Genomic DNA, 17,303 nt, shown 5'->3' with positions numbered 1-17,303 from the left:
GGTGACAAATCCAAAGCAACATGTATTATTGATGCTTTGCTTCTTTTTGCATCAATATATTATCTAAATATGCACATACGTATATTTACCACGCATATATACATATATAACACAAGTAAACACACACACATATGTAAATATGTTTGTATTAATATAATATGTATTTTTGTACTATGTATAAATGCATACATGTGTTTAAAAATGGATCTCTTGGATTTGGTACAAAGGATTATGCTACACGAACTTATGTTGCACGGAAACAGGAAACGTTTTCAATAGGAAACGGAAACGTGGAAACGGACATTTTTCTAAAAAAATAGACATAAATAAGGTCTGAAACGGGAATAAGAAACGTTTTAAAAATGAAAAAACGACACATATGAAATGTTTTCGTTCAACGTAGACACAAACTATCTGGTAGACAACTCCAACAAAATTATAGATGTATCCTCTATTTAAATTACAAATATACTTTTTAACTTTTCAGCTCAAATTGAATGCCTGCCTAAAAGGTTCATCTTTCTCACTTACTCTCTCTCTCTCTCTCTCTCCCCACCACGTTGTGTCCTCCACCTTTGGCTACCCAGCTTCTTTTTCTTCTTCTCTCTCTCTCGTCTGCGTCGCTTCTTCTGGTCACTATTCACCTCCGACGCAGTCATATCTGCCATCGCCTCAAACACGTTTGCTGCTGTTAAAGCCTCCGCCATCAACGGTTCTTGTCATCGTTCGCCTTTGTTGCAGCCTCCATCACCGTCCACTTCCGCCATTTCAGCCACCATCGACGTCTACATCTACTTCTCTCCCTCTCTCTTGCCTGCGGCTTCTCCTCTCCTATCCTTGTTCGTTGTTTCCTGTCGTTCGCCGCCGTTGCGATGGTCGTTGATGCCTTAATCGTCAGTCGCCTCCGCTGTTCTAATCGCTTCTACCTTCCATTATCAAAACATATATATATATATATATATATTACATATATAAACTGGAATATTAAATATAACTTTACATACTTTTTTATGTCTTAATTTAAATAATATAAATAAATAAATAATAATATAAATATATACTTAATTATTTATATATAAGATAATTATAAAATACATAAAATTTTATGTTTTGTATGAATGATAAAGAGAATAAATATAATTATATTGTGATGGATATATGAATATATCTTTTTATTAAAAATAAATATTATAATATTATAGTTTATAGTTTGTTTTTTATTTTATAACTTAAAAGTGAAACAAAACTATAAAATAATTTTTTAAAAATAATAAGGCAAACTCTTAAAAGTTTCAACCTCCAAAATTTTTTAAAATGAGTTTAATTTGATTTAGATAATTTTGTATAATATATTTTTAATTTATAGTTATATTTAAAAAATATATTGTATATATTTATATTTAGATAAAAAATGTTTATTCTATATTTATGTTTAAAGAATGTGTATATTTAACCCGAAATCGCAAGCAAGAACGGAAACAACAAGTTTAATGACATTAAATAAATAGTTTGTATAATATATATCGGTGTTTAACGATATTATGACATTAAACACAAAGTTGTTTTTACGGACACATACTTCCATAATGAATATAATGAATGTGTAAGTGTTACAATAAACAACATACATGCTCAACAACATCATCAATAGCAGATCCATGCAATAACCAGATCCATCAATAAAGTGAGTGATTAAGAGGGACAAAAAGAGCTTGATTGATGAAGCAGTCAGCGGCCACATACATACTCAGAAAACTAAGATACTCCCATAAAAAATTAGTATGAATATATCTTGATAAAGCTTAGTATTTTTAAATTTCATAAAAATTTTGTATACAACTTATATAATAAACACATCATTAAAAATAAATAAATAAAACAAAAATTAAAAGAACTATATATCCACCATCATCATCAACAACAGCACAAGAACAACAACTCAAATAAACCCATTGAAATATTCAATTCGTAGCACTTTTGTATGATATTGATCGTTCTGAAAACTTGCTTCCAGAATCAGACATTATCGATTCTGAGCTTCCGTAAAATATCTCCGATTGGAGATCAGAAAATGTAGAGGAGTAATTTGATAAATCTTCAAGACAGAGATGCTAAACAACTCTGGCTTCTATTCTAACATCGATTCAAAATTCGATATTTCAAAACTAGGTTTCTCAATGAAATTTCGAGGATGTTCGACTCTAGGAACAACATTTTTCAAGTTAATCTCCAATAAATCTTCCTCATCTCTTGCTTTTTCTTATTTGGACTTGAAAATTTATTAGGAAGCATCTGAACACAAGAGATGTTAGAATTTAAAATCGCTTCCGAACCTTCGACTTCTCCTCCAAATTTTGAGGTGTTTTCGTCAGAAGAAGCGTAGTAGACGCTAGCGAAAAGAGATAGAAGAGAGAGAAAGAGGGAAAAGAGATAGAAGAGAAAGAAAAAGAGGGACCGACGACGGCAACACCGCAACGTCACGCCGGAGGTGGACACGCGATGGAAAAATAGAGTGAGAACGACAGAATAGGTGAAGGGGCAGGTGAATGAGAGACCGACAATGTTGGGACGCATGGGAAGTGAAGATGGTGGTCCTTGCTGGTGAGGACCAACGCCGAAGGTTTTCAAGCGATTGAGAGACAGAGAGAGATCTCCGGTGAAAAGAGAGAGATGAACAATTTGGATCATTCGAAGAGAGTGATTATCGTGATAATTTAGCCTCGCGATAATTTAGAGTTGTCCACCAATTTGTCTACCAATTAGTTCGTGTAGCATAATCCTAGTCGAAATCCATTGAGATCTAGTTTAATTATAAATAAATTTGAACCTAATCATTAATTATTAGATCTGAATCTAATAAATCTGAATCAGATCTAGCTAAGATGAGCTCCATTGACGGGGCTAAATCAAGACATACATTATGTTTGCATAACTTGTCTAACAAATTTAAGTGAATGTGGGTTACCTAAAGCCACTCTCATTCTTCACCGAAACTTAAAAGGGCTGACTGCCAAGTGCAAAGTAAAAGGATCACTCTTTCAATGTGTTTTTTTTTTCCAAATTACAATTAATCCTTCCGGTTCCTATTTTCTACCATAGCTAAAGTCTACAGCTTTGAATCTATTGTGTTTAGCAAAGTAGTAGCTAGGGAGTGTAATGATGCAAAAATAGAAATTTTATATAAAAATGTTATATATGTTTGATGGTATATATTTTTCAGAACAAAAATGCTACTTAGATATTAATCAAACAAGTTTATTATAACTCAAGTAAATCCCGAGGGGTTATTGTGTTAGTACTTTTGTTGGCATTTTCGTAATCAAATCTTGGATTGGAAATTTTGTTGTCTAAGTATATGAGATTTAAATTGGTCAAGAAGTTATATAAAATGTCGGAATATGATGTGTTTGAGGCCATATCTCCCACTTTCGTGAAGGTTTTCCTAGTCCATGTGTGGGAGGCACCGTATGTGGATCCGTAGGGTGAGTCAAATCAAAAGTTTGTACACCTAAATTACAAAAACATAAAACACTAAGTATCAAAAGGTATCGTGCTAGTTTTTATTGAGTTAAGTGGAGTTATCCGAAGAATACTTAAGGCTGGTTAATTATAAGCGGACGCTTTGCTAGTCCAACCCAATGAAACTACTTAAAGCCCATTCATTATTCATTGGGTTAGTCCAACCAAAGACAGCCCAGCCCAGCCCAGCCCATTGTTCAGTTTCAGAAGAACACTGCAGAATGCAGAGTCGCCCCTCTCTATCTCCTCCTCTGCTATTCTCTCTCTCTCTCTCCCCGTCTCCCTCTCTGTATATCGATCTCCTGATGGACTCAGTTTCTACGCTTTCTCTGTACTCTCATCCAAACGTAAGGACACATCTCTTTCTCTCTCTGTGGGACATTTTTACGAACATGCAATGGAACTCCAAGTTAATACTGTTTCTGATGCCTCAGATATGCTTACGGCTACAGCCGCGGAAGCGCGGGCCGCGAGGCGAAGCTACAGTGCGCTCGACGGGATATTGTGCACCGTGGGTGCTGTTCCCGACTCCCACGGCGCCGTTTATCAGTACAAGAAGAAGTTTGAGGGGGAAACGCTTGGTTGTGAAAGCTGCTGCTGGCGGCAGTGCGCGGCGGCCGGCGAGTGATCGGAGGGCCTACAGGCAGTCTCAGACTGCATCTCCTTTGTCGGCCGGTCCTGCCAAGGAGATTGCTTCATTCATTGTTCCAGCCGGCGCTTTTGTTGCTATTACTTTTGGTAATGCTTATGCCGTTTTTATGATAACGTTTTTTTTTATTTTCGATGTTACTTGGGTTCTGTTTGGGTCGGTGTTTTGGTTTTTCTAAGAACACATTTTTCATTTGAACACGGGATTTCTGGTCTATTTCTGGATGTGGTAGCAGAAAACAGGTTGCCCAACTGCCACCAGATGCGGCCCTATTGATCATATACAAGACAAGGGTTTAGGGTTTTGCAATTATAAGTTTCTTCTTAGGCATTTTTCGTCCTGTGATGATGCTGATATTTGAGTTCCTTTAATTTGCAATATATTTAATCATCGGGAACAACTAAAAACTCTGCTTCTTTTTGATTTGTAGGATAAGGGTTATTTAACTTTGGCTGCAGGGTTAACTTAACATGTTATAGATGTGGAAATGCTTAAAAATAAGAAGAAAAATAATGTGTTTTATACAGCTAAAAGTTGCAATTCTGTATTTTGTATCTCAATGCCAATGTGGTCATGAGAATTGGGTAAGCAAAGGGGAAAAGGAAGTAACTTAATATGATACACCAAAAGAGAAATCTTCTTTCTAAAGTTTTCCTGCTCACAAAAATGAGGTTGCAGTGTAAGAGTTCTGTTTCACTGTAGGCAGACTTTGTAGGCCTTTGCCTATGGGTTTGTGAAATTCATTAGCCTTGGTAATACATTCAGTATCTGCCCACAACAGAAATATGGCAGAAACCATCAAACCAATTCAAGGGTTGTAGAAGTCTATGAGGTTCATAACTTTAAACCTGAATTTGTACATCATACGACCTTGTAGCTTGTCATTTTCCTTGCACAATTTGTTGTCCATTGGAGATATTGCCCAAATCTCCTTTATGTTGGATATAACCAAAAAGAACGATTCAGCATGTTTTCATCACTTACATTTAGGGTGAGAGGGCATTCCATCACTCAAATTGCCAATATACTGATTGGTGTTTAAGGCTTGGATTCAATTTGATTTCCTGAACAAGTAAAAGTAAAATAAAATAAATTTATATTTTGTGAAACTACCCTCTTTGATAAATTATTTTGTAGAACTACCTTACCACTTTTCACTCTTTCACCAATAAAAAGGAAATCACATTAATTTATATTTTGTTGATCTATCATACCATTTATTAGGGTATGCTAGTTGACTCTTTCTCTGTTATTCAGAGAATTTGGATTGTTCAATCATATTTGAAATTCAAATATACAGATGCTGAGTTCACCTGCTATTTTCTGAATTTCCAAAGAGATCACTTTATCCAACTGATTTACATGGGCTCTACCTTCTGGGTGTTTGGAGTGCTGGCTTCTATCCATCATCTTGATTTTCTTCTTTGTTTTACTGGAGAATTTGTCATTTCTATCCTACCATTTCCGGTCACAAACTAGTTTCCTTTTATGTCATCTATTGATGCAATGTTTCTCTCCTGGGAAGGTAAAAAATTCTCAATGGAAACTAAGTTTTGTCTTCAGCTGACAGTTATATGGAAATTAGTGGAAAAGCTTCTCCTTCCAAAGCCAAGAAGTTCTCCATCCATTGAAAACAAACCTTCTACTCAAGGAATGAAGTGGTCCTTTGCACCTGGCACTAATTTATTAACAGGTTTCAGTGCAAAGGTTGAGAGAGAGTCCAAACAAAGGCTGAATGAATTTGCCAAAGAACTAAGGTCATTTCCAAGTGTTGACATGTCAGGTAACAGAGGATAAACTGTCGTGTGAGATGTTTCAGTAACTATACAAAATAGTATGAATAATTTGCGTCTGACTGGCTGTAATGTGCTATATAAAGCTCAGGTCTTCTATAAGCAAACTCAGTTGACCTTAAAAGAAGGTTTTGGCAGGTTGCAACTTTGGAGATGAAGGATTGTTTTTTCTTGCTGAAAGCTTGGCTTACAATCAGGTTATTATTATTTTTTATTTTGGTTTTCCTCTTATTTGATATTTTCCATTATGGCTACTTATTTTCTATGCTATTAATTGTTTGTAGACAGTTTACTGCCAATATGTATAATTTTTTTTTAAGATTCTAAGGCCCTGGAATAGCTGGAATTCTATGGCTATATGCACATGGGATCTTCAAAAATGTGCTACTAGAGAACTACTTATTCAATATATGTATGTGTTTTCATTTTATTATAATTTTCTGTCGTTAAAATATACTTAAAATGTTGTTTTCCAGACTGCAGAGGAAGTAAATTTTGCTGCGAATGGAATTACTGCAGCTGGGTTAAAAGCCTTTGATAGTGTTCTCCAATCGAACATTGCACTGAAGACTCTTAATCTCTCTGGAAATTCCATTGGGGATGAGGGAGCTAAGGTCAGCTTAAATCAATTGTTAGAACATATTTGTTCACATTCTATGTTACTTCAGTTGTATGAAACTATTTGCTTTAATGTGTACAAAGTTACTGTCAGTGAATTTGACAAGTTAATTCTTAATGAGAGGTTCTTATTTAATATAATGTTAGCTTCTCACAGTGCTTATGTGCCATTCTCGCTGATAATGCTGGGATCCAGAAACTGCAGCTGAACAGCACAGATTTGGGTGATGAGGTTAGCTGACCTTGTGCATTAAATTAGTACCCTGCTATCTGCAATTGTGCTCCTTGTTGCCCATGTTTGTTTCACTGGATAAGAAATGATGTCATGTGTTGCCTTTTTTATGTTTAACTGGTGCAACTTTAAGAGGCATGTCACCTGTCCTAAATTCATGTGTCATGTACATGGACCAAATGCAGGTTGGAATGCTACCTCTTATTATTAAAATCCTCTGGGATGGAGACAACTTTATCATGTTATCATCATAACTACACCCTTAATGACCAAAATGCAATCATATCTCTGTATTTATGTTTATATGTAGTGTTATTATGTTGATACGTGTATAAACATGGCATTTTCTGGATATGTACCATCACATTATATTTTCATATCGTATTAAAGCAATACTATATGCAATATAATGTAAGACATAGAATACAAAAGTATAATAATCTATATAATATGATTATCCTGCCTAAAATTATAAAATAATAATTTTGTTTAATGTATATTAATATAATTCTGATATTGTTATAATCATATTATATAAACTATAGCAATATAATAGCATTACTTTACTAGTAGAAATTGTATAAATATGTAATGCAATAATGTTAGGGTTACATATCCTTCTAAATTGCAGTTGCACATTTAATGCTTACCCCACCAAGTTATTTCATGCTTTCCAAACATGGGAGAAATGGTCAACATGGTATACATTTTTCCATCATATTATTTATTATTTACTAAGGTATCATCTCCTAAGAGATTGTACGCTTCTTATCCAACATGGGAATTAAATGTAAACTTAAGGTTTAAAGATTACCAAAATGCCCATCTGTAGTAGTGTGCCTTGATAGTTAGCATTTAAAGGATTAACAAGTGCACATTTTTTTTTTACCAGCCTGATAGTTAGCTTACCTTTTGTGCAGGGAGCAAAGGCTATTGCTGATATGTTGAAGAAAAATTCAAGCTTACGAGTCCTTGAACTTAACAACAACATGATTGACTATTTTGTATGCATTTAAAATTCAATAACAACTATAATAATTTCTCTGCCTAAATAAGCTCAAACTGCATAATTTATTCATTCCTGTTTTCTATTTGGAAATGGAAGTAGGGATTTACGAGTATTGCTGGAGCACTCCTGGAGAATAATACTATACAAACTTTGTATCTCAAGTGAGTAAATGTCTTGTGTTTGTATCTTCTTCTTTCTTCACTTATGACAGCACAAACTTTTTGTTTACCTACATGATTCACTTGGCTGTCTTTTATATTTATATTGACTGTAAAAAATGCTTCTTCAAGCAGTGTGCTTTATTTTTGTACCTTTTTTGAGTTTATTTGGTGTTCTGTTATTGTTTAAGTGGCAACTATGGCGGTGGTTTGGGGGCTGCAGGTCTGGCCAAAGGTCTGGAGGGAAACAAATCTTTGAGGGTACCTTTCTTATTTGTATTCACTTGATGTCTTTCTTTGTTGCGAGTAATAGAAGATTAACCAGATTAATTTGAGTTATGACAAGCATAGACAATCTTTAAGCTTGTTAAAATGCATCTAGTGAGAATGCTATATGTGATTCTTTTTCCTTCTGCTTAAAAATAAAAGCTACTATAACAAGAGGTATCTTAAGGCTATCTTCATATAGCAACAAAGCTAGAGCTGAATTTAATTCTCGATACGTGGATGACTGAAGTGCATCGACATTCCTTGTTTTTCTGTTTAAGCTGATTATGCCTATATCATACTTGCTTTATGTGATGGTAAATATCTGAAAGGTATACTTTAGTATGTGCTTCTTCATTGACATGTATTAGTAAATTCCACATACACTTGAAAACCTCAGAGTGTAGATATAGCATTTTTGCTTTCAGATATTAAAAAAGGAAAAAAAAAAAAAAAAAGATAGTGCTTGTAGTAGCATCATCCCTGAAAGTTCTTAAATATTTTTAGGTCCAATATAAGGAAATGCTCCTTTCAGAACATTCATCTGTCCAATTATACTTGAGAGGAAATTTATTTATTTTTCCTTGGTGGTTTTTTCACAATTTTTCCAGAACCTGAAGAAGTTAATCTGGGTGAAAATTCCTATGTTCTAAAACGCGCTAAGTGGTAGTCAGGCGCCAAACTAGGGCCTAGCTCCTAGGCGAGGCCTAGGAAAAATGCTGTTTTTTTTTTTTTTTTAACTTTTTTATGTAAATGAAATTAAGCCTGAAAAAACAAGTTGTTTGATTAGTTCTAGGTTCAAGAAGCCTGACTTTCTTTTTTCTTCTTTTTTTTTTCTTGAATATTGAGTAATTAACATTGAATTAAAATAGACAATTAGCTAATGACTTTATGAAACATTAACATAGATTATTAAGTTTAGGGTTTAGACTTTGTGAAACACAACTTATAGGCGTTACAAACAATAGAATCAAACAAAGATAGAACAAAAATAACAAAACCAACAACAAAATACAACATAGACAAATAAGAAAGATGAACAAGAGCAAAATAACAAAGCATGTGCACGATTGCTTTTGCTGTTGCTGCATCAAGTAGCAATTTTGTGTACCGAAGGAAGAAGAACTACAAACCCAGATGATGGCCATACGTACTGGAGGAAGAAGAGCGAGAACTGGCAAGGAGAACGGCGAAGAGACAATTGGCGGCGGTGGCGGCAATGAGAGAGAGAAAGTGACAAATCCACAAGAGATGACCCAGGCGGCATGCGACGAGAGAGAGAGAGAACAAGAAAGCGACGAGAGAGAAACGATGAGAGAGATAAAGGGAAAGCGACAACGACAAGAGAAAGGGAAAGGGGAAATACTGAATAGCTCAATATTAGCATACACGCATGTCTAGGCAGCCCAGGCAGCTAGGCGTCAATTGGGCCTGATTAATCAAGCCCGATGCCTAGGGGTGCCGATTTGGAAGTATTCACGGTAGCCAGGGCCTGCCTTTTAGAACACTAGAAAATTCCTGGGTATCGTCAGTTAATGGTTTAACCAATTAGTCCTGTGGGTGAGATGAAAGGAAAATAAAATGAAAGAAAAAATAAATTATTATTTTATTCAACATATATGTCCTCGTACTATTCCCCCCCCCCCCCCCCCAATTGATCACTGCCATTATGGATTATGCATCATGGGATTCTCCAATAAAGCCACAGGCCATAAGATCTAGATGCGTCATCTCATTTTCTCTTCCTGAACTAATAGAAAGGTAGAATATTCATGAGAAGCTGCATGGCTGGAAATGGTAGACATCGATATGGAGAGTGTTCTTTATCCTGTTGGCTAGTTCTTACATGCTTTGTATGGGCATATCCCTGCATCTTTTGCTTCCCTTGGTGATGAAGATTTTGTATCACGTTGCATGTGAACTCATAAAAGATAAAGTTCTAGAGTTATGGTTTACAGGTTAAACCTGCAACTGTTTGGTGGAAGGTTGCTGTTGTTTTTTGTGTCACACTAATCTCCCAGTTCAAATAACTCTTCTTGTTCAGCAAATATATGATATATATATATCTATATATATATATATACTTCCATGTATCATTTGAATCCTTGTGTTGCGTTTCCATATTGTACTTGTTGGTTTCACCATATCAACTAAGTGATGGAACACAACTATATTAATTATCTTTATTCACCACCCACCACCATCTCATGAAACTTCTCCATGTGAAGATGGTCTTCAAACTTCATTTCATCATTACTCCGCCAGAGGATATTATCCACTGCCGGTCCCAAGCCCGGATAAAGGAGGAGGGTTGCGTTAGGTAGCCGACAACCAGCGTAAAACCTAGTCGGATCCAAATATAAATTCTAGACAAACTATCTGTTGGGATGTAACCCACATAGAAGTCTAGAATTCATGTAGCCAACCCCACGTAGTGGGATAACGGCTGGATATGTTGTTGTTTTTATCATTTGAATCCTTCTTTTTCATCATGCACTATATTCATGCATCCAGATTTTCCACATGACAAGGCAAGGCCATCTCCATGAACTTGGGATCCATTTGTTGGCCACTTGATTTGACATGTAGATCAATAAGAAAGATACTTCTAGATGCTCACCATGATGATTAAGACTAATGCCACCATCACTTTCTTCTCAACTCAAGCTCTCATGCATCTTTGGGTCTGATTATCTATGTACTTGAGACATCTCTTCACTCAACCTAGTGGATATGAACTTGTGGGTTATATTTCTTTTGCCTGTAATGGCACGTTAGGTTCCCTCAAATTGGTTGAGATCTCCTAGACTGAGTGTGGTGCTATTTGCTTTCTTCTCTTATCTCTAGTATGATTTCCAAAAGACACCCTGCTGGAGTCATGCTACTTTCTTTACTAACTAGGTGAGAGGAGAGATAGGCCAAGGGGCCTTTGGGTTAGTGAAGGAAAACCTCAAACTAAATGGCCGGGTAATCACTTAGCTCATGTTCAGAAATGTTGATTTTAGCGGAAAGCCTAGTTTTAACTTCACCTCCTTATGAAAAATAGTGAACTCTTACCTTTTTACCAAAGATGAGGTTCCTTCTTTTGTTTATCTCTAGCTTAGTCATCAACGTGGCATTTACATTATTTTTTTCTTAACTACAGGACAGTTGACTTTATGAATTTATGTTGGTTGCTCAAACCAAATCAGGCCAACATTATGAAAGAGGAAGAAAGCATGTTGTGTTTTTGCACTCACAAATGCAGGAGGAGCATTTACCAATGATTGTAGCCATTGTGATTGTTGTCCCAATGTTTTTGGATCTGGGAGGGCCAGTCACCTATACCTTTATTTTGGTTGACGACAATGCTCCCAGATGAGATTGGATTCAATATCTCCCCTCCATGGATAGAGCTGGTGCAGCATGCATGTGCACAAACTATGTGGAACTGCTGTGCTGGATGAGGTTTAGGTTGAAAGCATCGCTGGTGCTGTTTTACTAGCTCAGAAGCATGAGAAAAGCATCCCTTAAGAACCTCAACTATCTTGGATGCACTGCAAACAACAAAGTATCTTATGCAAAAAATGAGATGAGAAACTGATAGGAAATATGATTTATTTTTTATACTTAGATATTCGATATTATATTTTAGATTTTTAGCTTTTATTTTTAGTAGATTTGTTTAGATAATTGTGGCTTGATTTTCCTGTTTTGGTTCAACTTTGGCCTATAAATAGGCATTATCAATGTAATCAGATGTAAGTTGTTGGTCTAGAATAATATACAAGCTCTCTCTCTCTCTCTCTCTCTTCCTTGACTCCTTGTTGAATTATTCCTCTTGGGTCCCCCTCCCTCTTTTTTTCCCCAGAATTCTTCTCTCCCCTCCCTGATCTTCTCATCTTCATTTTCAATTTTCTGCAATTTCTCTTTCTGTCCCATGAGACACTTCGATTGAAGACCTAAACTATTGTCAACCCCAAAACCCCTGACCCACCCACCACCTCTGCCTTCTGTAACAACACACTTAAAAGCCTCCATATGCCCATAATTAAGATAAAAGAAGAGAAGAAGAGGGTATCCTTGTCTTTAGGCCCCTAGAACCAAAAAGGAAAAAAGAAAGCCCATGGGAAACCGTTAACAAGGGTGTAGATAGAAATACAAAAACTAATCCTCTCATTCAATTTAGAGTTGAACCACATTCTATATGATAGGATTAACAAAAAAATCCCAGTTAACATGGTCATAGGTTTTCTTGGTGTCCATATTGCATATGAGACCTTTGGAACCACTATCAATCTACAGTCTATAAATTAGTTGGCAATTAAAACAACTCTGATGGAAGTCATCCTAAGATTCTGAAATTAAGATACAATCATTTCCATTGGGCCTAACTGAAAAAAATCTTAAAAAGACCTTTGTTCACACTACTAATAAGACTACCAGGTCTAAAGTCATTTAGATCCACATGCCCTTAACACTTCATCTTCTAGACAAGGGACTTAAACTCTAAATTCAAAGAGTTGCCTGTTAGTCTCCAGCTCTAAACAAACTACTGCACAAGTCTGGTGTAGAAAGCTGGCCGCCTCACCACAACCTCCTCCCCATCCTTAACTAGTCTACCAATAAAGTTCAATCTCCTATTTGCATTTGCCAATTTACGGGGGGAAAAATTCATGTTTCTATCACCTTTCTTAGTGCGGATATTACAGTGGATTCTGACCATGCAAGAAATAATAGGATTAGAAATAAAGTTGTCCATCATAAGGTTAGAGTGATTCTTAAGATAAGACTCGAGAGACTTGATTAAGATGAGTTTGTCATGTAAGAAGAAGATTAATAGATGCTCAAGTGAAGAGAGTTGATATAATGGAAGTTCTTAGTGAAAGATGCCGAAGATGACCAAGAAAAACTTGGTGGGAAATTCTTACGCATAATATGCATTGTAATGGCTTTATAAAAAGATATGGTCATAGATAAAGATTATTTTCCAGTTAAAATCTATTTGGCCAACCCTACCTAGTAGGATTAAGGTTTGCTTTGATGATGTTGTTGTATTCCCTTCCATTGGTAAACTTCATCCTGGATTTTTGCTTCCAGAAATCTCCTTGCAGATGGAAAATATCCCCACCTTGCTTGCAAGCTCTGCTCTTTCAATGAAACTCACTATTAATGAGACAGGTGAGACCCCCTTTGGGAAGTCAATAGAGATGTCTTAAGACTCTTAACCCTCCACCCCCCGGGGGGCATGTGGGAACAACCAAAAATAAAAGAATGAAATAAAAGCTGCCTTAGCTCTAATGTTGTCTCAATGTCTTTGTCCTTAGCTCTAATGTTCTCTCAATATCTTAGTCCATGACTGTCATCGGTAAGTAGATTTTTTTAAATGATGACAAAATTATTTGTGCTACTGACTAATGCTTTCATTCTTGAACATTTTTTTTATTTGGCATTAGTAATAGATATTTTTAATGGTATTAATAGTAACAGCAAATTATCTGTCTTGCTAACTAAAGGTATCATTCTTCAACATTTTCCCTTCCTGTTGCAGAAATACATTGCTCGTTTATGAGCTCACAATGAATAAACTTAAAGTTCTTTTCTTACAGTTATTTATATCTGTAGACAAAACAATTAAGTCCATGTATCCTTTTTACATGAAAATTCTGTTGGAGGTGAAATTTGTAAACAAATTTACGTTCAGGAACTCTATTTGCATGGAAATTCTATTGGGGATGAAGGGGTTCGTGCTCTTATGTCTGGTTTATCTTTACGCAAAGGTTTGGTTTCCCTTTACTGGGTAAGAACACTTTAAATATCATTATCCCGCTGATCAGAGATAATCTAACAATCATATTTCTCTTTAGGGAGAATTCAACATCTAGACATTGGAAACAATGGAATTAGCTCAAAAGGTGCCTTTCATGTTGCTGAATATGTCAAGAAAACCAAGAGCTTATTATGGTTGAACCTGTATATGAATGATATTGGAGATGAGGTATTGTTTTTCTCATGGTTAAACTTGTCTAGTATTATTTTAGATGTTGTAATTTAATCTCTCTCTGTGCTTTGCAAATTCACTTGAGGGCCATGTTCAATTCTGTGACATGTCAATATAGAATTAACAATAAACAATTCTCATTTTACTTGAGAGGTACTTTTCAAGTACATTATGCCTCCAGTATATTGGGTTTTGTGCTGTTGCTTATTTTATTATTCTTCTTCTTTTTCTTATGAGGGGAATTGAAAAAAAGAAAAGTAAAAAGAGAGCTGGGAGAAGTAGCCCCCGACCCCAAAATCTCATTTCAATTGGCTGTTTGTTACCATTAAATGGCCAAATAGCTCCAGCTTGCTTTGCAGTTAAGGTTGTGGTATGATAAGGGAAAAGGCAAAAATTGGGTTGAGGTAATTAGGGATGGCATTGTAGCATTTTATTGTTCAACTAAAATTCTAAAAACTATTATGAGTGATAAAGCTAGAAGGCTAAAGAGAATCCATTTACTGTCTTGCTTCTTTGTCGCCAAGTTCTTATCCTCCATTTGCATCTTCAGAGGGATGCTTAAGTAGCTTCCTTCTAAATGCAGTTTTGAGCATTTGCTTTTGATTTGTTTCTTTTAAATTTCAAATGCACTCAAGTAGGCGAAGAGGAAAGTTTTGAAAAAAAAAGAAAAAGAAAAAAAGTGAAATACTAATCTTCCAGGCCATTGGGGCTCCAAGAATTTGCTTTATTCTGATTACTCTCTTTATTAACCATTGAACTTCTGAGCATGTAAACTGAGCATTGAATTTTGGAAGTATTTGTGTTGGATGTTAAGCTGGGCATTGCTATCCTTTTTGGAAGCTTGTGAATGATTCTTCAGGGTCAAATATTTCATTGGTGATGAATATTCAGAATTGTTCATCCTAGCTGGTCTAAATGTGTCTTTTATTAAATATTTTCTAGAAGTCATGGTCTACCTGGTCACTTCACTGCCGTCTTAGACTTGTGTGTCCTTTATTTACAAATAATTCTACAACTTGCATATTGAATTTGGATTGTGAAATGCTTCAGGGAGCAGAGAAAATTGCTGAGGCTTTAAAGCAGAACAAGACACTAACAAACGTAGATCTGGTGAGTAGTACCAAGCACCAAGTTTTCTGTGTAATAATCTTATAATGTACAAAATTGCATTCAACAAAATCCTAAAATATTGAACATTGAGGATTTTACAGGGAGGTAACAACATCCACGCCAAAGGGATCAGTGAAATAGCTGAAGTTTTGAAAGATAATTCTGTCATTACCAATGTGAATGTTCTGCTACCAACTTTTCCCTGAACATAATCTTTTACTCTATTTTTAGAACTTGTTGAACAAAGGTATTCTTCTCTTTCAGTTGGAACTTGGTTATAATCCAATTGGACCAGATGGAGCAAAGGCTTTGTCTGAAGTTCTCAAGTTTAATGGAAATATAAAGACCCTTAGTCTGGGTTGGTGTCAGGTAATTTCTAGATTTCAGCTGCCTGGCGTCTGTTGATGTAATTTTTCACAATGATATGGGAACATCTTTCAGATAGGAGCCAAGGGGGCAGAATACATTTCTGATACTCTGAAATACAACTCTACCATATCAACTCTAGACTTGCGAGCAAATGGGCTTAGAGATGAAGTAAGTTCTTGTAGACAAGGAATTAATGATATATATTTTTCCTTACTTCCCTATCACATTAGCTCTCCAACTTTATACCCTTCCTCCCTCCCCTCTCTTGCCAACCCCTTTTGTTGTGCTTCTGCAGGGTGCTATCTGTCTGGCTCAGAGCTTGAAAGTGGTTAATGAAGCTTTGACTTCACTTGATTTAGCATTTAATGAAATACGAGTATGTAATGTTTTCCGCCCCTTCAGATTCATGTTGAAAGTAAATTAGCTTTTTAAACCCGTGGAGTTCCTCTCTGACACAGGATGAAGGGGCCTTTGCCATTGCCCAAGCTCTGAAAGCTAATGAGGATGTGAGACTCACAAGTCTAAATCTTGCCAGCAACTTTCTTACCAAATTGGGACAGGTATTACATGCTTTGTACTTTTTTACCTTCTGTTTTTGAAAACCTCCCTCTGCCTGACCAAACTTGCACAAGCACACACTCCAGAAAAATGAAATCCCTAAACAGCCTTTTGCATAGATCTAATGATTTTAGATTCTTATGCCCTAAACTTGAAATCAAATGTGGTTTGAGTTATCAGTTTCTCTATTATTACATCTTTCCTGTTTCTCTCTGTGAGATGTTATTGTGTGTGCTTATTCTGGTATGTTGCTCCATCTAAAATGAATATATCGTGCAGAGTGCCCTCGCAGATGCAAGAGACCATGTGTATGAGATGACGGAAAAGGAAGTTAGTGTTGTTTTCTGAAGTAGCATGAATATATCCTCCATTACTTTTGTTCATTACTCTTCAGGCACATGTTGGTAATTCGCCCTCTGAGTTCTCATGCTCTTACTTTTGACCTACATCCATCAACCGGGGGAACATAAAAATTTTGGCAGTATGAGATCATACTTCTATTTTTGTGTGTGTGTTATTTTGTAGGTTTATTTATAGTTAGCTTGCGAGCTTTATATATGTTAGCACACTTGATGATATGATTTAATAGGAAAGTGATTCTGAGTCTTATCAATTTGTGATGTAGCACCGTGGTTGAACTCTATGATATTTGCCCCGCAACTTAATCTCAAATACTACAATTATTGAATCTGAAAGCATTAATCTTACCAGTTGACAAGAGTTGATGTTCCCAGAATTATAGCCTTTCTTGTTCATGTACCTATCTGATTCAGGTTTTCCACTCCAGTGTAGTTTCTTTTTGCCACCTAGAGAACCATTGATTTGGCCGGAAAACTGTAGTAGGCTGCAATTCTAGGTTGGTTGCTGTAACACCTGTTTGTGCCAATGCATCGAGGTTGGAATGTTGCGTGCAAATACTTTTGCAGGGAAAGGTTTCCACCACTAGGGTGGTAGTCCAATGCTGGTGTGAGAGAAATATCTTAAGTTTGAGTTCTCCCGCAAGTGGCCTAACTTCGTCCATTCTGGGCTTAGTTGGTCCGT

General features: G+C 36.0%; 1 protein-coding gene across 1 annotated transcript; it reads left to right on the top strand.

The window, feature by feature from the left end:
- The first annotated feature begins 3,706 nt into the window (after window positions 1–3,706).
- LOC127788878 (uncharacterized) lies at window positions 3,707–16,871 on the top strand. Its single transcript, XM_052317537.1, has 18 exons — window positions 3,707–3,866; window positions 3,954–4,257; window positions 5,739–5,951; window positions 6,100–6,158; window positions 6,438–6,575; window positions 6,737–6,811; window positions 7,732–7,815; window positions 7,920–7,981; window positions 8,170–8,239; window positions 13,929–14,004; window positions 14,092–14,222; window positions 15,276–15,335; window positions 15,437–15,511; window positions 15,600–15,704; window positions 15,777–15,872; window positions 16,000–16,080; window positions 16,163–16,264; window positions 16,542–16,871. Exons 1-18 carry the CDS (start codon window positions 3,741–3,743, stop codon window positions 16,608–16,610), a joined length of 1,926 nt encoding a protein of 641 aa, XP_052173497.1. The 5' UTR covers window positions 3,707–3,740; the 3' UTR covers window positions 16,611–16,871.
- The last annotated feature ends 432 nt before the right edge of the window (window positions 16,872–17,303 follow it).

The sequence above is a fragment of the Diospyros lotus genome, chromosome 13 (genome assembly GCF_014633365.1).
Source record: "Diospyros lotus cultivar Yz01 chromosome 13, ASM1463336v1, whole genome shotgun sequence".
Lineage (NCBI taxonomy): Eukaryota > Viridiplantae > Streptophyta > Magnoliopsida > Ericales > Ebenaceae > Diospyros > Diospyros lotus.
The sequence above is the reverse complement of the archived record's forward strand: the minus strand, read 5'-3'. Positions and strand labels throughout refer to the sequence as shown.

What these genes read in the sequence shown, in the direction of transcription:
- LOC127788878 (XM_052317537.1), top strand. Translation starts at nt 3,741, where the DNA reads ATGCAGAGTCGCCCCTCTCTATCTCCTCCTCTGCTATTCTCTCTCTCT. An exon ending in TTAGTCTGGGTTGGTGTCAG is followed by an intron (nt 15,705 to 15,776) that starts GTAATTTCTAGA and finishes AACATCTTTCAG; the next exon opens with ATAGGAGCCAAGGGGGCAGA. An exon ending in TTCTTACCAAATTGGGACAG is followed by an intron (nt 16,265 to 16,541) that starts GTATTACATGCT and finishes TATATCGTGCAG; the next exon opens with AGTGCCCTCGCAGATGCAAG.